This window comes from Chrysemys picta, chromosome 2, assembly GCF_011386835.1.
Source record: "Chrysemys picta bellii isolate R12L10 chromosome 2, ASM1138683v2, whole genome shotgun sequence".
Classification (NCBI taxonomy): Eukaryota; Metazoa; Chordata; order Testudines; family Emydidae; genus Chrysemys; species Chrysemys picta.
In genome coordinates, this window is record NC_088792.1 from 142095822 (window position 1) to 142118105 (window position 22284).

The following is a 22284-nucleotide window of genomic DNA, read 5'->3' on the forward strand; positions in this document are numbered from 1 at the left end:
TTGTCATGGAATTCCAAGAAAAGTAATAATTGACAGCAGATCACAGTTCAAGAATAGGGAATTCCTGAACTTTACTAAAATGTACAATTTTCATCATGAGACATCTAGTCCCAGATATCATCAAAACCGTGGATTAGCTGAATATGGAATATGTATAGTGAAGAACTTACTCAAAAAGCAATTGATGCAAGACAAAACCCATAGTTAGGGTTTCAGAGTAGCAGCCATGTTAGTTTGTATCCACGAAAAGAACAGGAGTACTTGTGGCACCTTAGTGACTTGTCAAACTGTCTGAAATAGGCCATCTTGATTATCACTACAAAAGTTTTTTTTTTCTCCCGCTGACAACAGTTCATCTTAATTAATTAGCCTCTTAGAGTTGGTTGGGCAACTCCCACCCTTTTCATGTTCTCTGTATGTATATATATCTCCTCACTATATGTTCCATTCTATGCATCCGATGAAGTGGGCTGTAGCCCACGAAAGCTTATGCTCACAGAAATTTGTTAGTCTCTAAGGTACCACAAGTACTCCTGTTCTTTTTATAGTTAGTAGTACTCAACTATAGAGCTACATCGCTGCAATGTGGAAAGTCACCTGCTGAATTCCTCTATAACAGATGTATGAATGATTACTAAGGAGCCTGTTTCAGAGTAGCAGCCGTGTTAGTCTGTATCTGCAAAAGGAACAGGAGTACTTGTGGCACCTTAGAGACTAACAAATTTATTAGAGCATAAGCTTTCGTGGGCTACAGCCCACTTCTTCGGAGTACTCCTGTTCTTTTTAAGGAGCCTGTGATAGTGAGGAAAAGACTGGGAAAGTACAATTAGACAAAATATTGCAATAAAGGAGCATGACCACTTCCACAGTTCAATAAACAAAGCCCCAATGAGAATTTGGCAGGATATAGACACTAGCCAGTGAAATCCACGGGATCAAAGAAGAATCACCTTTCTCATACTTAGTGATCACTGATCAAGGCAAAATATTGCTAAGAAATCATAATACTCTGCTCAAGATACTTGACACCGTGGCCAAGACAACTGAAGTAAGACCAGATATACAAATCGAAAAAAATTCAGAGCGACCCTGTTACTGACCATGAGACTGAACTATTACAGACAAGGATTTTACCTGAAGAGAGTTTGCAGTACAGCAGCTCAGACAAATAGTTGAAATATCACAAAAGACTGAGCAAGATATGCTAGGGTTGTGTTTCAAGCAACCCGAAGAATTAATTCCATTCAGTATTTGTAATAGTTTGATAGTTTAGTTTAACAGTGTTTAAGTTCAGTAAGTCAATTTTAAAAAAGGATCCAAAAAAAAAAAGGGAAGATGTGATATACAGTAAATTCTCTAGGAAGTGTGGAGATGCCACACTTCCTGTGTACTCTTCATGCAGTCTTTAGTTTTCTGGGAGACTTCCTACTGGGACAGAAAGAAATAAGTGCAGGAGAGGGCAGTTATGGGCTAAAGCTATGCTTGTTACCTCATTGTTATGAATAGGAACTATGTACAGCAAAGAATGTATCTTGAAACTGGTCTGCTTGTCAGTAAGATATTACAGAGGCACCATCTAGTATCAGTGTCATTCAGTCAATACCCAAACACCTGATAGCAGTGTAGGATTTTAAGAACCTTACAGAACAGGATGGCTCAAATGTTTGAATGAGTGGACCCAGCTATTTCCTCAAACACTGACTTTAAACTTATTCCCCTGGTGTTTACTTCCATTTGTTACAAAATAATTCACTAGAAGAGTTTTTTTCTTTCCAAATCTTCCAGACTTGCTACTTTCTTCACAGTCCACTCTTGTAGAAAAGTTATTGTTACGAGCTTATGCACAAGGGAGGAGGAGGACAATGAAGAGAATCTAAATAAATGAAAGACATTATTCTTTATACTTTGGTGACACAGAGACTGCCTACTACAATGATGTCCAGATCTTGGCTGGAACGTACACATAGTAGGAAACAATCACTGCACACAAGAGCCTACAATCTAAGGGTATGTCTACACTACGAGAGTAGTTCGATTTTACTTAAAGCGAATTTGTGGAACCAATATTACAAAGTCGAACGTGTGTGTCCACACTAAGGACAGTAATTCGACTTTGTGAGTCCACACTAACGGGACAAGCGTCGACATTGGACATTGGTTTTTCAGAGGCAGATGCTGAGAAATCGGGCGAGGAGGCTATGGCAGCGCGGTGAGGACATTAAGTCTGAGAGGGGCACAGACCTCTCACAAAGCACGGGACCCCGCGCCGTGGACATCATGGTAGCAATGGCTCATGTTGATGCCGTGGAACGGCGATTCTGGGCCTGGGAAACAAGCACGGACTGGTGGGACCGCATAGTGCTGCAGGTCTGGGATGAATCACAGTGGCTGCAAAACTTTTGGATGCGTAAGGGAACTTTCCTAGAACTTTGTGAGTTGCTGTCCCCTGCCCTGAAGCACAAGGACACCCGGATGCGAGCAGCCCTGACTGTCCAGAAGTGAGTGGCCATAGCCCTCTGGAAGCTTGCAACGCCCGACAGCTACCGGTCAGCCGCGAATCAGTTTGGAGCGGGCAAATCTACTGTGCGGGTTGCTGTGATGCAAGTAGCCAACGCAATCGTTGAGCTACTGCTTTCAAAGGTAGTGACCCTGGGAAATTTGCAGGTGATCATAGATGGCTTTGCTGCGATGGGATTCCCAAACTGCCGTGGGGCTATAGATGGAACTCACATCCCTATCCTGGGACCGGACCACCAGGCCAGCCAGTACATTAACCAAAAGGGCTACTTTTCAATGGTGCTGCAAGCACTGGTGGACCATAGGGGACGTTTTACCAACATCAACGTCGGATGTCTGGGCAAGGTTCATGACGCTCGCGTTTTCAGGAACTCTAGTCTGTTTAGACAGCTGCAGGAAGGTATTTACTTCCCGGACCACAAAATAACTGTTGGGGATGTGGAGATGCCTATAGTGATCCTCGGGGACCCAGCCTACCCGCTAATGCCCTGGCTCATGAAGCCCTATACAGGTGCCCTGGACAGTGAAAAAGAATTCTTCAGCTACTGGCTGAGCAAGTGCAGAATGGTGGTGGAGTGTGCTTTTGGACGTCTGAAGGAGAGATGGAGAAGCTTACTGACTCGCTCTGATCTCAGCAAAACCAATATCCCCATTGTTATTGCAGCTTGCTGTGTGCTCCACAATCTCTGTGAGAGCAAGGGGGAGATGTTTATGGTGGGGTGGGAGGTTGAGGCAAATCGTCTGGCTGCTGATTACACCCAACCAGACACCCGGGCGATTAGAAGAGCCCAGCGGGACGTGCTGTGCATCCAGGAAGCTTTGAAAGCTAGGTTCCGGCGTGACCAGGGTAACCTGTGACTATTACGTTTTTTTAAACAGAAGCTGAACCTGCCCCCGTTCCTTTACCCAGTTAATGTTGACTATCCTCTCCAGTTACCAACCCCCTTCCCCCCCTTCCAACACACCTTTAAAAATAAAAAATAAATGAAACTTTGTTCTTTAACACAGTTTTCTTTATTAAGGATTTTGCGGTAAAGGGTTGAAACTGGGATGCAGACTGTGGTGGGGAGCGGGTGTAGTGATGGAAAGGACGCTTCTAAACTTGAGGAATGACAGGCTCCTTCTCCTAGAGCGGTCCGCAGTGGTGGACTGGTTGTTTCAACAGAGCCTGCCACCCCTCCTTTTCGGGACTCTGTGTGTGGGGGCTATGTGACTTTGTGGCGGGGGAGGCGGTTACAGATCCCCTGCTGCGTGGCTCTGTCATCCAGGCTAAGGACCGCTGCATAAGATCTGTAGCCTCCCCACACAGAACATGAAAACCACCTCCCAGACTGACCACTGTGCGTGTGTGTGACCTTCTGCTGAACCTGCCCCCATGTCTGTACCCTGGTAAAGGTGACTGTCCTCTCCAATTACGTATCCCCTTCCACCCTTCAAACACACTGTCCTCTAAAAGAACATGACGGAAACAGTAATTAACAGAAAAGTATTTTTTATTAAGAACTACACAGTTAGGGGATGAAACTGGGACGGGGGCTTGGGTGAGGTGCATTTGGAGGGAAGGAAAGGACATATCAAATCTTTGGGAATGAGAGCCTTCTGTTACTTGAGCAGTCTGCAGGGGTGGAGTGACTATTTTCACGGCCCCTGCCGCCCCACCTTCTTAGGACTTTGGGTGAGGGGGGGATGGGACGTTGTGGCGGGGGAGGGCGGTTAGCGATAGAATGCAGCGGGGCTCTGTCCTCTTGCCTCCGGTCCTGCAGAACATCTACAAGGCGCCGGAGTGTGTCCGTTTGCTCCCTCATTAGTCCAAGCAGCGTTTGAGTCGCCTGCTGGTCTTCCTGCCGCCACCTGTCCTCCCGTTCGTTGTGTGATCGCTGGTATTGTGACATGTTCTCCCTCCACTGGATCTGCTGTGCCACCTTGGCTCGGGAACAGACCATAAGTTCTGAGAACATCTCGTCCCATGTCCTTTTCTTTCACCGCCTGATCTGCGCCAGCCTCTGGGAGGGGGATGCCGGGGTAGCTCGGGAGACACTCGCAGCTGTGGGATGGGAAAAAGGGAGTGAATTCCTCAAAAAGATACATTTTTGCGAACAATGAATATAGTCTTTCTCTGTGAACAAGACCATGCACAGTACCTATCACATGTGCACTCAGTACAAAGTCGAATTTTCTGTCTTCACATTGAGTGCCTGGGGTCTTGCTGTACAGCTCACACAAGCGGGTCCGGACAATGGAATTCTGCTAGCAGGCGGCCATGGTAAGCCGTAGACTTTTGGCTGCTTAAAGCTTAATTTGCAGCAGTGCCCTCCTTTCATGTTCCAAGCAATGCTCCTAGCGTTGGCCAGTTCCTGCTGCCGGCAATCCGGCCAGCATGAACTCTGCCCCTGTCCCACCCCTGTCGCGGCTGTCCCTGGGAAAGATCCCTGCATGTTGCTGGCAAACCGCGCAGCAGGAACCGTTCGCCTCCCCGTCCCCACCACATGGCTGGGCTCGGGAAAGATCCCTGCACGCTGCCGGCAAAGCGCTCAGAATGAACGGTTCGCCTCCCCACCCCCACCGCGTGGCTGTAAACCGCCGGTTACAGTTATTTAAAGGAACAGGCCCCATACTAAAATTCCCCTAATTCAAAGCAGGTCACCACGAGTGATATCACTCTGATGAGGATTACGGAGACAGAGAAAGACCACATGCTGCGTGAATGCCAGTAAACACCAAGGCCATATGCCGCCATGCTTTGCCAGGCAATGATACCGGAGTACCTGCTGCTAGCCTGGTGCGGAAAAGTTTCCTACCATGGAGGAAGCAATAAGGCTGCTCTCCCCAGGAACCTGATGCAAAGGCTTTCACATTACCTCCAGGAGAGCTTTGTGGAGATGTTCTAGGAGGATTTCTACTCTATCCCCAGACATGTTAACAGACTTTTCCATTAGCTGCACTGGCAAGGACTAAAAAGTTAAGTGCCTAGGGCAAACTAATTGTTAAAAACCCATTGCTAACATACCATGCCTATTTTATTCAAAATAAATGTTTAAAACACTTACCTACTGATCCTTCCCCTGATTCACGGTCCAGCGAGGGTTGGTAGGGGATCTCCATGAGGGTGATGAAGAGATCCTGGCTGTTGCGGAAATCAGCGTTGAAAGCGCTGTCGACTGCCTCGTCCTCCTCATCTCCTTCCTCATCTTCCCCATCCGCGAACAGCTCAGAGGAAGCGGCTATCGACAATACCCCATCGTCAGAGTCCACGGACAGTGGTGGGGTAGTGGGGGGGGCCGCACCTAGAATGGAATGCAGTGCCTCGTAGAAACGGCATGTCTGGGGCTGGGATCTGGAGCGTCCGTTTGACTCTTTGGTCTTCTGGTACGCTTGTCTCAGCTCCTTGATTTTCACGCGGCACTGCGTTGCATCCTGGCTGTATCCTCTCTCCGTCATGGCTTTTGAGATCTTCTCGTAGATCTTTGCATTCTGTCTTTTCGATCGTAGCTCCGAAAGCACGGACTCATCGCCCCACACAGCGATCAGATCCAAGACTTCCCAATCAGTCCATGCTGGGGCCCTCTTTCTATTCTGCAATTGCATGATTACCTCTGCTGGAAAGCTCTGCATCGTTGCCAGTGCTGCTGAGCTCACCACGATGTCCAAACAGGAAATGAGATTCAAACTGGCCAGACAGGAAAAGGAATTCAAATTTTCCCGGGGCTTTTCCTGTGTGGCTGGTCAGAGCATCCGAGCTCGGACTACTGTCCAGAGCGTCAACAGAGTGGTGCACTGTGGGATAGCTCCCGGAGCTATTAGCATTGAATTCCGTCCACACTAACCCTAATTCGACATGGCCATGTTGAATTTAGCGCTACTCCCCTCCTCGGGGAGGAGTACAGAAATCGATTTAAAGAGACCTCTATGGCGAAATAAATAGCTTCATTGTGTGGACGGGTGCAGGGTTAATTTGAATTAATGCTGCTAAATTTGACATAACCTCCTAGTGTAGACCAGGCCTAAATGAACTAGGAGAAAGGAAGTATGATCCTCATTTTACTGTTAAAATGAAGCAAAGAGATTAAGTGACTTGCTTAAGGTAACAGAGGGAGTGTGTGGCTGAGATGGGGACTGAATTCAGATCTCCTGAGTCTCACCACAGCGCCTTAGTAACAAGATCATTCTTCCATTCTGCTCCCGCTTGTGGGTGCTCGACCCCCCTCTGCCTCTGTCCCAGCCTGACTCCACCCCTGCCCTGTCCCCTCCTGCCCCTGCCCCGCCCCCATTCCAACCCTTTCCCCAAAGTCCCTGCCCCAACTCCACCCTCTCCCTGCCCCTATTACTATTCCTTCCTCAATTTCTCGCATCTTTCCCGCCTTCTCCCCTGAGCGCGCTACATTCCCGCTCCTCCCCCTCCCATCCAGCATGCTGCCAAACAGCTGTTTGGTGGCAGCAAGGCGGGAAGCGCTGGGAGGTAAGTGGAGGAGCGGGAACGTGGCGCACTCACGGGAGGAGGTGGGGGGGGAGCTTGGCTGCCAGTTGGTGCAGAGCACACACACTAAATTTTCCTCGTGGGTGCTCCAGCCCCAGAGCACCCATGGAGTCAGTACCTGTGCATTCTTCCACTCTATGCATTAGTTCTCATCTATTCCACAAGTGATTCATTTTATTTTTCTACTTTAAATGATACAGTAGTACAAAGGCAGTCACAATTACCTGTTATCCAACTGGATAGAATAAAATGTCAAAAGCTTTGGAACCATGAAATCTCATTTCCATGGGTTTAGGTGAACTTGTTGTACATTTTAAGTGTTTTTTCTGTAGTTTCTTTACATGATATTTAAGGAAGTTTTATCAAGGTTTCTTGCAATGAAAAAGTATGAACTATCAATTCCCATTTAACTACTGCTAAACATGAAAAAAAAATATGTACTTTGAAAATGTATCATGAAGCATGTAGAGAATTCAATTTTATCTAAAAGTCCCTACTGCATTTGGTACTGTGAGAACAGTGTTCTAAATAGAATAGTCATGTCTGTGTAACCACCAGCACTCTTATTAACATTTGGAAATTGTCCACAATCAGACTTTAGCTTAGTCCTAAATGTTGGCTAAAGTATTATGCAGTACTCACAAAATGAGCCATGAAATACAAAAATACAGTTTTTCAAATTGTAGTGGCTCTAGCTATTTTAACACTGATGATAACCGAATGTATTATATGCGGGCCTTTAAAAGAGAAACAGTTTTCCCCTCCCATGAAAAATTTTGAGATTTTGAAAATTTCCCCGAATAGAATTGTGACTAATTGTTGAAATTTCAAAAAATTTCATGAACCAAAAATCACGGGAGAGGGGAGGTTAAGTTCAGGTCAATCAAAAAATTTTGTTTCAATAATTTTGAAATGTTTTGTTCTGAGTTCAATCATTTTTATTTTTAACTATAAAATTAACTCAAAATAAAAAGTAATTTTGAACCCCCAAACCAGAACTTTTCATTTAGAACAGATCAAAATGGGACATTTCAATAATTTCAAAGCTTTGCATTTTTTTTTCTTTTTTTGAACAGGAATTTTTTTTAAACTGATCCTTTCCTGCTAAAAGTTTTGTTTTTTTCACAAACTGCCATTTTCCAGTGAATAAATGTTTCATCCACTAATTCCTGACCAGCTCAAGTTCATAGTAACTAAGTCATTTTAAACTTGCCAGGATTAGATATACTCGCTTTGTCAGCAGTTAAGCGTTTGAGCTTCTAACTTGTGGAAAAATATTTGAGCTATCTTCTTCAAATATTTCCACCCACGGTACAAATTTTGGTATCTTTATAAGCAGGAAGAGTTCCTTATTTCTATCTGTCAGATTATAGTATTTGACATCACATATTATTGAAAAAATCCGGGGGGGGGGGGGGGGGGGGGTAGGCTCTATGGGGACCTAAGGACTGGGGAGGTAATAATTGGTTTTGGATTATTTAAATAGAAGAAATGGGCATGAAAAATGTAATCAGGAAACTATTACCTGAATCTTTGTGGACAAATGCATTTAAAATGAAAATTATGCTTGGAACTGTTACATCCAGAACTACCAGATTTCTAAGAAACTTTGGAAGTCTTGCTCACTAATACCGTTGATACAAAGATCTTAAGATACCTCATGCTAACAATTTCAGAGGCTACAGCAGAGCTCTTGAGCAGCCCCGTCAAGCTAAATATGGAGCAGCATATAGGAGTACATCAGTCACAGGAGACACTATGCATTCTTATTCCTTTTTATTATTTATAGCGTGGTAGTACCCACAGGCCACCAATCAGGGATCAGGGCTCAGTGCAATAGATGTTGTACACACATACAATGAAAACGTACCCCGGCCTCAAAGAGTATAGAATATAAGCATTCTGTTTTCCTGACCAAAAATGTTAAAAGCCTAAAGCAGAAAAAAGAGGGGAGGGTTGTAGAACAGCAAGGAGAAATGTCAAAAGTTAAATAAATAAATAAAACACACAACAAGTCAAACACGTTTTTCATGACAGGTGATTAAATTAAAAAAAAAAAAAAAAGTTAAAATACCTTTTATTTGATGAGTAGCCCACAGCTCAGAAATGCATGTTGGTTAAACAATCTTGAGCATCTCTCATGAAGATATCAAGGGGTGGACGTGGAAGGCTCACAAACTTTCACTGAAAAAGAATAATACTGCTTTCAATATGCCTATCAGATAACAATGTGCCTCTCAGTTAACATTTTGCCAGCATGATACCGAAATGAAAAATAGCAATCTACCTAAAATGCTGCACTTGGGACAGATAGATGTTGAGATATTTGCTTTCAGCAAATATATCAAATTATCAAGTTCCTATAATAATAGCACATGTGTTTTTTGTTTTGTTTTGTTTTTTTTGTAAGAAACAGCTGTCCATAAAAGCAAATTCAGGTCACAACAAATGGATAGTAGGGATGTTTCCAGGCTTGTAAGTAGCTCAGGAATTTTCCTGCCCATATATCACATTCCAGATTGTAAAATTGGTTGGGCAATCAGCTTTTCTAAAACCAATCATGAAAAACTGTCTGTCACATTATTGATTTGAACTGGGCCCATATAGAACATGGTTGCAACCAAGGTCCTGTTGTGGCACCAAATCTTGTATAAAGAGGGTCAAATGAGGTGTCTAAGACAAGATTATGGTTTGCTGGTTATGATATGTTGTCTATATGTGTGTATCAATTTTGTAGTTGAAGTTATGAATATTGGCTCTATACTGCCTGTATTTCAAACTTATGCTATGCTTCTGGGAGACATCCCAGACAAGTTGGTGTTAGATCTGCCTAGCCTGCTTGATGGCCCATTAAGGACCATCAGCTATACAATTGACCCATTGAGAGAAGGCAGATATGCCTTGCAACTCAGAAAAGGATGCAGGGACTGGCCCATGTAACTCCAGACTCCATTTTGCTGTAATTTTCCACAGTAAGGACAAAGAGGTGTTCTTACACCCGGAAAAGATTATAAAAGGCTGATGCCTCATCTCCATCGGGTCTTCAATCCTGCTTCTTACCTCTGGTGGGACTTTGCTACAAATGGAAGCTCTACACAAAGGACTGAATGACCCATCCCAGCTGTGGATGTACTCCAAAGACTTGATTTAAACCTTCAGTTTATTTCATCACTGCTACAAGCCTGAACCAAGAACTTTGCCATTACTGTATGTAATTGATTCTATTTAACCAATTCTAGCTCTCATCTCTATCTTTTTCCTTTTATGAATAAACCTTTAGATTTTAGATTCTAAAGGACTGGCAACAGCATGATTTGTGGGTATGATCTGGTTTGTATATTGACCTGGGTCTGGGGCTTGGTCCTTCGGGATCAAGAGAACCTTTTTTTTCTTTTACTAGGGTATTGGTTTTCATAACCATTTGTCCCCATAACGAGTGGCACTGGTGGTGATACTGGATAACTGGAGTGTCTAAGAAAACAACAAGGAGTCTGGTGGCACCTTAAAGACTAACAGATTTATTTGGGCATAAGCTTTCGTGAGTAAAAACCTCACTTCTTCGGATGCATAGAGTGAAAGTTTCACTCTATGCATCCGAAGAAGTGAGGTTTTTACTCACGAAAGCTTATGCCCAAATAAATCTGTTAGTCTTTAAGGTGCCACCAGACTCCTTGTTGTTTTTGTAGATACAGACTAACACGGCTACCCCCTGATACTGGAGTGTCTAAGGGAATTGCTTGTGTGACTTGTGGTTAGCTAGTGGGGTGAGAACAAAGTCCTTTTTGTCTGGCTGGTTTGGTTTGCCTTAGAGGTGGAGAAACCCCAGCCTTGGGCTGTAACTGCCCTGTTTTAAGCAATTTGTCCTGAATTAGCACTCTCAGTTGTGTCCCACCAGAACCAGCATCGTTACACCGGCACAGAAAGAATAATCATGATTTTTAAAGAGGTTTATGAGTATTTAATAACAAAAGTGTAGAAAAAACATCCATAACAAAGGAATAGAGTCTATACTCTGTTTTCAATCTTGTCCAAATGTAGGATTCAGGCAATTTAGATAATATCTCATGCTCCTTCATATCTTCATTTCTTCACTGTTTGTTAGCTCCATGCAATGCTGTAATATTTTAATTAAAGCTGATCAAAAAATGGAATTTCCATACCCATAGGAGATTCAGAGATATCAACATTTGATTTTGTCCCAAATTATAAAAGTCTAAATGAAGCTTTTCAACCTTATCAAAATAAAATATTTCAATAATTTCCCATGAAAATTTTGACAATCTATATATTCCTGTGAAAGGTTTTGACTTCTTTGAACCAGCATTTTCAGGAAACAAACTGTTCCCTCAGAAAATTTTTGATCAGCTCTAATTCTATATTTAAAAAAAAAAACCACTGTTAAATCACCACAGCACCACTGTGAGATACTTCTCCCATGTTTAAGAAAGATAAATTTAAATTGTAACAGGTGCAGAGAAGAGCTACTAGGATGATCAGGGGAATGGAAAACCCATCTTATGAGAGGACACTCAAGTAGCTTGGCTTGTTTAGCCTAACCAAAATAGGGCTGAAGGGAGATATGAATGTTCTCTTTAAATACATCAGAGGGATAAATACCAGGGAGGGAGAGACATTAAGTGCTAATGTTGACACAAGAACAAATGTATGTAAACTGGCAACCAACAAGTTTAGGGTTGAAATTAGAGGAATGTTTCTAACCATCAAAGGAGTGAAGTTCTAGAACAGCCTTCCAAGGGGAGCAGTGGGTGCAAAAAGAACCCCTAACTGGTTTCAAGACTGAGCTTGGTAAGTTTATGGAGGCGATGGTATGATGAGATTGTCTATAATGTCATGTGGCCGATCTGTGACTGCTGTTAACAGATATCCCCAATGGCCCGAGATGGGATACTAGATGGGCAGGGCTCTGAGTTACTACAGATAATTCTTTCCCAGGTGTCTGGCTAGTGGGTCTTGCTGACATGCTCAGGGTATAACTGATCACCATATTTGGAGTTGGGAAGGAATTTTCTCCAAGGTCAGATTCGCAGAAACCCTCGGCCCGCGCTGCTTCCAGCAGCTCCCATTGGCCTGGAGCAGCGAACTGCGGACAGTGGGAGTCGCGATCGGCCGGACCTGTGGACGCGGCAGGTAAACAAACCAGCCCGGCCTGCCAAGGGCTTTCCCTAAACAAGCAGCATCCCAAATTTGGGAAACACTGCCCTACAGCATAGGGCATGGGTAACTTGCTAGTTTAAACTAGTATAAATGGTGGATTTTCTGTAACTTGAAGTCTTTACACCATGATTTGAATAAGTCAGCCAGAGGTTATGAGCCTATTACAGGAGTGGCTGGGAGAGGTTCTGTGGCCTGTTATGTGCGGGAGGTCAGACCACATGATCATGATGGTCCCTTCTGGCCTAAAAGTCTATGAAATAATGTTCCTATTTTACACAGTGGAGGAAACTGAAGCAGATTTATGGTTTTAATTATCTTTAAGTGATATGCTCAAGGCCACACAATGGTCTTGATCCTCCACAGTCTTATGCCCTAAGTTATACCTGTAGAAAATGAATACAAAATTGGTATACAACAAACAGTAGTGTTTTAAATCCACTTTACGCATGCGTAAATTACTACACAAGGAGCAAGACACTGGGAAATCAGGTCCAGTTGGTTCATGACAGACTCAGTATTAGGATTCCAGAGTTCCTACCCACATTCAGTTCAGTGGAGCATAGCCCTGTTCAACAGACTAAAACAATATATTAGCTAACCAGGGATTCTGGGACCTGCAGAATAAGGGCAAGGCAAGGATTAGAAAATGGTATACCATCAACAACCATCTCTGACACAAGAGAAATTAAGAAAACAAATCCTTAAGGCCTGGGCATCTGAGACTTAATAGGCCCTAGATTAGTGTGATTTTTTAGTAAGGCTGAAAAAGTTACATATGGAGGAATAAAGTCCTTTATAAGTTTCAAAAACTATTTTATTATTGCCAGAAATTTTGTATTCAGAAAGAAGGGACAAAGAGACCCAACAGTTAGTTTTGCTTTGCACTTGAATTTTTTTCACAGCTTTCTAAAATATTTCTCTTTGTTTGGGTTCCAACTTCTGGAGTGCCAGCTGAATTCCGTATGTTTTATATTTTATTTTTTAAAAAGAGTTATGCTTTGGTGTAAGTTTTATGTAGCTTACCCTTTATGTACTCTTACTGATTTCTATGTAAGCTTTAATTAGCCTATAAATATGGCAATATATGCTTAAATATATTCCATTAAGATCAGTGCCGTTTATGAACACTGGCAGTTGCATACTGGATCAAATCAGTGGTTCATCTATTAGTTCAGTGTCCTAACATCAATAGTGAGTAGTACCAGCTGGTTATGGGGCAGTTGGAAGTAACCCCTCCTACGAGGAAAATTTCTAACACCTCATTAGCTTCTGCCCAAAAGCATGAGGCTTCATATGCCTTTAAAAATCTGTTATAACTGGCTATCCTTGTTATTCATAAATTCCAATCCTTGTTTGGAACCTGCTAAATTCCTGGCCTTGATAATATCATGTGACCGGGAGTTCTGCAAGCTAATTCCTTTGTTTTGTTATAATTCAAGCAGTTTGTGCTACTTGTGTGTGCTCTGTTAGTAATCTGTTAGCAAACATTAACACTTTTCATCCTTTACTTTCTGTATATTTGATTAATGTATTAACTATTTGTGACGAAGTGGATCTGTTCTTAATATTTCCTCTGAATACTGTGTGGGTGCCTCAGTTTCTGATCGACACTCTGTCTCCTAGCAACTAATGGCCAGGCCCTTCCCCCCTACAAGGGGATGCTAAAGGTGTGGGAGAACAAAGAGGTCAGGTGATCTCCTGGCCCGGGAAAGGAACAAAGCAGAGAAGGAGGGGCTGGACAGGGTTTTCAGTTTGGAGCTGGCTGGGGACTAGGAGTGAGGGCAGAAGACGGGGGTATCTGGCTCACGGGACCCCAGGATGGACCCGGCTCAGGGGTCTGGTTCTCTGGACCTACAAGCTCTATTTTAGACCGTGTTCCTGTCATCTAATAAACCTCTGTTTTACTGGCTGGCTGAGAGTCACGTCTGACTGCGAAGTGGGGGGTGCGTGCAGGACCCTCTGGCTTCCCCAGGACCCCGCCTGGGCGGACTCGCTGTGGGAAGCGCACGGAGGGGCATATGCTGAATGCTCCAATGTCAGACCCAGGAGGTGAAGTCGTGTGAGCTTCTTGCCCTGATGACAGTCTGCTCCGAGGGAGAGGAGGCTCCCCAAAGTCCTGACTGGCTTTGTGGGGAGCAGTTCCAAAGCATCGCCCGGGGACTCCGTGACACTATACTTTAGAATCTTTAGGCTATTAACGAAGAGTATATTGAGTTCTAAGGCCCAGAACTCTGATCCTTGATCGATAAGTAACCCTATTCAGGAATTCCGTGTGTCAGACTGTGGGTAGGTCTACACTTACCTCCAGGTCCGGCAGTAAGCAATCGATCTTCTGGGATCGATTTATCGCGTCTTGTCTAGACGCGATAAATCGATCCCGGATCGATCCCGGAAGTGCTCGCCGTCAACGCCGTTAATCCAGCTCGGCGAGAGGAGTACGCGGCATCGATGGGGGAGCCTGCCTGCCGCGTCTGGACCCGTGGTAAATTCGAACTAAGGTACTTCGAATTCAGCTACATTATTAACGTAGCTGAATTTGTGTACCTTAGTTCGAAATGGGGGGTTAGTGTGGACCAGGCCTGTATTTAATGATCTTGGGTGCCTCTATGTCCATAAAACTCCAGATTGTCTGGGAAACCATTCCCTTAATTTTACACACACACACACACACACATATACACAAACACATACACAGCAGATAGGAAAGAATAACTATGGGGGAAGAAAGACCCACTGAAATATATTATCTTGTTAGTCCTATCAACTGTTAATCATGTTTTTACACACAAATCAGGTAAACTGAGAATGTATAGAAATGACATCAAAACATGTTTCTTTTGGCAAAAGTGCTCTTTGTTTGGAAACCCTATACAATGATATTAGTACAGTATGGGAACTTAGTTGGGGAATGAAATCTACCACGTTCTTCCAGATAAAGTGGGGGAGAGACACACAGAAAGCTCTTTATTGTCATCATCATCATCGCTGCTGCCGCCACCACCAAGGTGGTAACATATCTATTCTTTCTGTATTTTGTAAAATGTACTAATCTCTGATTGATAATCTGTGATCAACTAATTCCAGTTGAGCCTGTTATTTGACAATCTTGAATCATCATTAATTCAGACATGCAATAGCTCCATAATAAATTTCTTGTTTCATGTGCTCCCCTTCTAAGGAAATAAAACACACATAAAAGTAAAAAAGTGAAACAATTGTACTAAATCTGCACCACCTTTTCTCCCATTGTTGGAGGAATTACAAGCAATGGAAAATAAGGCTAAAGATCTTTGGTAAACCCTAATTCCAGTCTCACAGCTCTTGGGTAATTCACATGAAATGCCTTCTCCTCCAGGTACCATCCTTCCAAACCAGCACTAATAGCAGTTGATTCAGTGTCTATACAGTTGTTTCATTTCCCTATCACAGCTCTCCACTAGTTCCATCTCTGCAGGGAAAAAATCTGTAGAGAAAGATTTAATGCTGCTATGGCACCTGTGGTAGCAGAAAGCCTATGTTAAAGGCCATTGCTATAGAAGTGTGCCACTTATGGTAAATTTCATGCTTACCACCTCCCCACCCCCATAATACCACATGGATTTAATACACACAAATTTGTTACTATATATTGTGTGCAGGAGGGCAACATGCTGTGTGTTTACTGTTCCGATTTTTGCCATAGTAAGCAGGATTAACCTAAATTTGCTGTCCTCAGTGCCATTTAGCAGAGAGGAAATTATGGTTCCTTCTGAGCTAGCTCTAATAGAGGTGTAGAACACACTGTCTCTTAGGGCAGAAAAGTGTTAAGTGACTGCTTTATGTGAGTGGCTACACAGGAAGAACAGTTAGTGAAACTGGGCTGAAAGGGGAAGGCATTTGTGGTTTGCGGTTTGCTTAGGGCAGCAAAAGCCTTAGAGAAGGCCCTGGCTCTTAAAAATAATATCTGGCGGGTAGGTAGTAGAATGTCAGACTCACCAAAACACACTTCCTCCAAACAGTTCAACTAACTCTATTTTTAAATGAGCTTGTAAAGAGAGAAGGGGAGGAAAAAAGTTGGCACCTTATATACAAGACCTCTGTTCTGAAAAGGCAATGAATTATATGGGCAGCTCTTATTACTGAAAGCTAAAACAATTAAAGATGTAATAAAAGATTTCAGAAAAGTTATTTGATGCCAGCATCATCAGAGCTATCATCAGCTAACCAGTCTGAAGGGTAATGTTCTTATTAACTGCCAATAATATTCATCCATTAAAAAATTAAACAAACGTATTAGACTATTAAGTAACAATTTATGCCTTCAGTGATGCTTTTGTATGCACCCTTGGTGTATTAAAGATTTCTAGTGGTGCATAAACAGATTCTTAATTAATGAACAAACATAAAAGAACCAGGATTTATTAATACAGTGCAAAAACTGCAACCAGGGTAATCCGTTTGATCTTATTCTTTGTCCTTGATCAGCATGTCAGTGTCTACAGATCTGACTCCGGATGAGTACTGAGTAAAAATGTGAGAAGCAACATCACTCGGTGCACTTTATGTTACACCGGGAGAAGTAAAACACAGCTGTATTTTGTCTGTGCTTGTTATACTGAAGCTTTGTTAGGCTTTTTAAAATGCAATACTCATTTTTGTCATTCATGAAACCAAACCAAACAAACACGGAACCAAAGTCCTGCCCTCTGTTTCATGCACAAGTTGCTCCTTTTTGCCATTGCGCCAGTGCAGCATGATCTACTATGCCCAGGGTACACTCCTGTTTCCAAACAGGGGACCCCTTGGAATGTAGTGCACACACCCCAAGGAAATTTGGTATGCTGGATTTGTGGTATTGTATTATCATGCAAACAGCTCCACAGGGAAGATGCTTGGCATGAAGTATGCACTAAAGGGAAGAACATGAGCGGGACTAAGGTACCCCCATTCCTCTTCATCAGTCTCCCTGAACCATCACAGCTACACCACCTGCATGGAAGGAATTCCCCTTCACTCAAGAGGGACTATGAACAGTAACTGGGAAAGAGGGCAATCGCCTGCAATAGCCTGACAAAACTTTATCTAATTAAACTTAATTCAATAAAGGTTTAACTTAATACCTTTGGGGTCCATTGTATTAAAATGCAATTGTTTATGTATTACAGGGGATTGTATATAACTTTTTGAGGAAATTTACTAATCTAAACCTTGGGGAGATGTTAGGAACTTCAAAGAACTGTTTGGGAAAATGTGTGAAATGGGTTTCCTAGGAGGTATTGTGAGTTCTTTTGAAGTTACACCCTGGGAGAAAAAATCTACTGATTTCCTGCTCCTGAAAACTCCAGGCCAGAGAACCCTGAACAGTATAAAGGATGGACTCGACTTGTCATGGGTGCACATAACAGCTAAGGCTGTTATGAACTTGTGACCATAGAAGAGACTCTTTTGTGGTGTGTGAAGGACTAATCATCTGCCAGAGCTCATGCTGGCATCAGACTGATCTCTGATTAGCTTAATAGCCATGTCTATACGAGAGAGCTCACAGTAGCACAGCTGTACCGATGCAGTTGAGCTGCTGTAAGCTTTCCTGCTCTATGCTGAGGGAGAGAGCTCTCCCATCAACATAATTAACCCACCCAGAATGAGCGGTTGTGGCAGAATGTTGGCAGGAAAGCAGCTCCTGCTGACATAGCGTGGTCCAAACCAGCGCTTCTGTTGGTGTAACTTATGTCATTTGGGGTGAGTTTTTTTCACACCCTGGAGCAACTATAAGTTATACCAACAAAATTGTTAGTGTAGACATAGCCTTAGTATGCATGTAGGTTCTTTTATTGTTTTAATATGTCTTCTCTGTAGTCTTAAGATAAAAAATATTACATACGTTTGCATAGAAAGAGCAGTGTGATACCTTAATTCTAGGCAGTTAAACTGTTAATAGTCTCTGAAATGAAAGCAAGGGGAGTGCTTAGGCAGATTCTCTTTTGTTGGAAATGAGAGAGTGCAGGCAAGGAACTATTCTGCCTGGTGATATCCCGGTCAGAAAGAAGAGAGACATTGGTCTCCCCCTGAGAGAGGTGACAGGTAAGGAATCCAGAGGCCTGGGAGTGGGTGTCCATGCCAGACCACTGAGGGGAAATACAGAAACAGTTGCCCTGAACTGTGACACTAATGGCTGGATTTTACTTAGTGTCTAATATCTAAATTTTGAAAAAGCACTTCCAATATTGTGCGTGTTAAAAGCTAATATGAAGAGCTGTACACTGGAAGCCATGTGCAGTGCACAACAAGTTGTATCAGTACTGCAAAACGAAGGAACTACACTGCATATTCTTGAGTACCATATTGATTATCTATTTACATGTAAACAGACAGAGGACACACTTATTATGTCTCATTGCCTCTAAAAACTGAGTAATTTCAAGTAGCTGTAATCTTTGAAGTTATAAAGAACTATACTGTTGTGTATGGGGTTATTTTGGGAATCCCTTCCCTCTCTTCTCAGTTGCCCTCCAGAGACTTATGGGCCACTAAATGTTCTGCATCAGTTCTCCCAATTTCTGTGAAGCACCAGTAGGTGAACTCCCTTCACAATCTTCCCTACTTCCACATACGTATGGGAAGACACCTAGATCATCCCTTCAGGACAATCGTTCCTTGGTTGTTAGGAAATGATGTTTGTGGCTTTGGAGTTGTCCTGGTACTTTTACCACATCTGATATTAACAGCTGGAGTTCAGGAAGCTCTTTAGTATCTGTTATGGCAATATTTGTCTTGCTGTTGCCGCTGTTTAATTTTTGTCACCTTTCCCCCAAATGATGGCTTCAAAAGTTCATTTGTTGTATGCAGTCCATGTGCAGTGAAAAATGAGATGATGTAGTGGGCTGCTGCCCAGGCCTTCTGTTAGTGCATTTCTCTGGTAGAGCAACGGGATTTGCGGGTGTGACGAAGTGGGACTGTTCTTAATGTTTCCTCTGAATACAGTGTGGGTGCCTCAGTTTCCCCTATGTATTTCTTAAGTCTCTAGGGGGTGAGATTGTTGCAGAGCAAAGGGCCAGTGCACATAAATGGCCGACACTCTATCTTCTGGCAACTAATGGCTGGGGCCCTTCCTGCCTGTAAGGAAATAGCTAAAGGTGTTGGAGAACAAAGAGATCAGGTGACCTCCTGGCCCAGGAAAGGAACAAAGCCCAGAGGAGGAGGGGCTGGAGGGTAAATTAGTTTGGTGCTGCCTGGGGACGAGGAGTGAGTGCAGACGTGGGTGTCTGGCTCGCTGCCCTTCAGGATGGACCCGGCTGAGGGGTCCTGTTCTCTGTACCTACAAGCTCTGTTTTAGACCACGTTCCTGTCATCTAATAAACATCTGTTTTATTGGCTGGTTAAGAGTCACATCTGACTGCGAATTGTGGGTGCAGGACCCTGTGGCTTCTCCAGGACCCCATCCGGGACTCCTTTGTAGGGAGCAGTTCCGGAGCATCGCCCAGGGATTCTGTCACAGTGGGTTTTTAATTAGTATGCTTTTTTAATTGTTTCTTTACCTGTTTCTGCTTTGCCATTACACTGGCTGTGATGTGTGGAGAAGGATGGTGATGTGATATCTTTCTATTCAGCTAATGCTGAAAACTATGCAACAAATTTGCAATAGGAAAACGGAGGCCCATTAATTATAATGAGCATTTGAAATTTCATGCTGGGCTGACTGAGTTTTGCAGCAGTCACTGACAGAAGTTTCTGCTCTTGTATATAAGGGGTCTAGTTCCCAATAATCCAAATGGTAATCAGCCATCACAAGGTAAAATTTGTTTTGCCATGTACATAATCCATTTCTAGCTTGCTCCATGGCTGATACGATATTTTGTGTGCTTCTCCTTGCAGACTGGCTAAAAATGTATTGCAGCTATGTCCCTGGCTCATGTCGTCTTTCACCTCACTTCTCATGTTTGGTTAATACAGGATGTGTCAGGCATTGGTACACATGCTTCAGCACCAGTGTGGCTTGTGTGTGTGTGTGGATTAGGATTAGCAGACACATCTTTCTGCATTGTGACCCCCGTAGCCTTTATAGAGCCTTTGTACTGTCAGTTCTTCTATATGTCCCACTATTCATGAATATTAAATGTCACCTTTCCCATCCCTAACCAGATGACCATTCTGAATGCTTGAACAGCATAGAATCATAGAAGACTAGAGTTGGAAGAGACCTCAGGAGGTCATCTAGTCCAACCCTCTGTTTGGATATATCTCTATCTGCAGCTTGACTATATCCATCACAAGAAGGAATTCTACTTAGTTGATGTGTTCAAGTTCCTGATGAAACTCCCCCTTTTTGCATATGCTGAAGATTTCATAATACAGTGTCTCAGCAATCACAGTCCTTTGTGGTAAAGCTGCCCTAGACAAAAAATCTGCAATGAACACCAGACACATTGTACAGCCAAGCAATGTTTTTAACTTTCATTAACATTTTTTGAAGAAATTTTGGAGCTGATAGCTTTATTCCAAAGGTTTTTGTTCTGTATCTATGTACGACTTGCTTGGTGCATGAACCACAATGGCTAAGCATTCCTTCTCTATTTGAGCACAGTTTTGTTCTGTGGAATATAGTGCCCTAGGAGCAAATACAGGCTGACCATTTTGTGAAAACTCTGATCCCAATTGGTATTCACTAGCATCACATTGAAGGGTTATAGGTTCTTTTACAGCACAATATATTAGGCATGAATGTCTAGGAACTAACTTTTGGATCTGTTTGAAGCACCTTGTTCAAAATTCTTTGTCCAGACTTGTAGATACTTCATAGTTTGTCACTGAGGCCCTGAAGAAGCTCCACTTTTCATAGGTATCTCTGCCTGCACTGCACCAGGGAATGGAATGTTGCTCAGAGTCATTGCTGAAGTGACTCAGTGCTTCAGGTCAGACATAATGAAGAATTAAAGCAATAAAAAATACCCTTTTGGTTCTGCCATGATAATAAGAACTAATATAAAGAGCGGCAGCCAGGAAGCCCCAGTGCACAACAAGAAGATTTATTGAGCCTATAAAATTCAGAAACTTTGCTACATATTCTCGAGCACCATCTACTAGAACCTTATCTAAAACTATTTATTAGGGTTGTCAAGCAATTGAAAAAATTAATTGCTATTAATCGCGTGATTAATCGAGCAGTTAAACAATAATAGAATACTATTTATGGTACTTGTATGAGGTGAATTGAAAAATACCATTTCTTTTGTTTATCATTTGTTATAGTGCAAATATTTGTAATAAAAATAATATAAAGTGAGTACTGTACACTTTGTATTGTGTTGTAATTGAAATCAATGTATTAAAAAATGTAGAAAAACATCCAAAATGTTGAATAAATTTCAATTAGTATTCCATTGTTTAACAGTGCGATTAAAACTGTGATTAATTGTGATTGATTTTTTTGAGTTAATTGCATGCGTTAATGTGATTAATTGACAGCCCTACTATTTATATATAGAGAAAGCATTTACATAACATTTCTGCTTTGGGCTAAAGTTCTTGACTTCATAAGAGAACAGTTACTGCCATGGTCACCAGTACGTGTTACCATCCTGAGGGGAGATTTCTACCCCAGAAGAGAATTTACCCTAAGTTATAACTCAAGCTGAGCAGGAATTCTCTGTCTGAAAAGGAACAAAGACAGAAAACACAGTTTCCACAATATTAAAATTTTCCATGGGGAATTTCAAATTTTGCCATTTTTTTCAAGTTTTGGTCAGGAAAATCAAAATCAAATATTTTGTACTGGGTGAGACAACTCAAATTAGAATATTTTATTTAAGTGAATTAACCTGAAATATTTTGCTTTGAATTAGTTCAAATAAATAAAAACAAAATCCCTGCATTTTCCTAGAAGATTGCGTAGTTGTAGTTCATACACCTATTTCTCCTAAGACCAAGCACATGTCTTCTAGGATGTACCCAGAATCATATGGCTCCCTGATGATCCATGCAGTTTGATCAATTGGGTCCACATTGCATATTGATAGATTTTGTCCTTCAGAGAACTCTTATCTTATGAAACCATGAGGGCCCAAACTACAACTCCCATGAGGCAATAGACATGCAATGTCATGTTTAATGTTTGAAACATTTCATTTAGAACAAAAATTCTG

General features: G+C 42.5%; 2 protein-coding genes across 7 annotated transcripts in view; both read right to left on the reverse strand.

Annotated features, from left to right (window-relative positions):
• CDH18 (cadherin 18) overlaps positions 1–22284 on the reverse strand; it is an 896035-nt gene that overhangs the window by 660395 nt on the left and 213356 nt on the right. For all 6 annotated transcript variants that reach the window (XM_042859886.2, XM_042859885.2, XM_065584267.1 and 3 more), the window contains one exon: positions 9066–9175. The gene's annotated coding sequence lies outside the window, so the exon portion shown is untranslated. The remainder of the gene's footprint in view (positions 1–9065; positions 9176–22284) is intronic.
• LOC135981510 (myb/SANT-like DNA-binding domain-containing protein 2) lies at positions 3996–6278 on the reverse strand. The gene is made up of 2 exons (XM_065584269.1): positions 5565–6278; positions 3996–4561 (listed from the first exon to the last, which is right to left on the reverse strand). The coding sequence occupies exons 1-2, from the start codon at positions 6127–6129 to the stop codon at positions 4497–4499; spliced, it is 630 nt and encodes a 209-aa protein (XP_065440341.1). The 5' UTR covers positions 6130–6278; the 3' UTR covers positions 3996–4496.

What these genes read in the sequence shown, in the direction of transcription:
- LOC135981510 (XM_065584269.1), bottom strand. Translation starts at nt 6,129, where the DNA reads ATGCAGAGCTTTCCAGCAGAGGTAATCATGCAATTGCAGAATAGAAAG. An exon ending in ATCAGGGGAAGGATCAGTAG is followed by an intron (nt 4,562 to 5,564) that starts GTAAGTGTTTTA and finishes CCCATCCCACAG; the next exon opens with CTGCGAGTGTCTCCCGAGCT.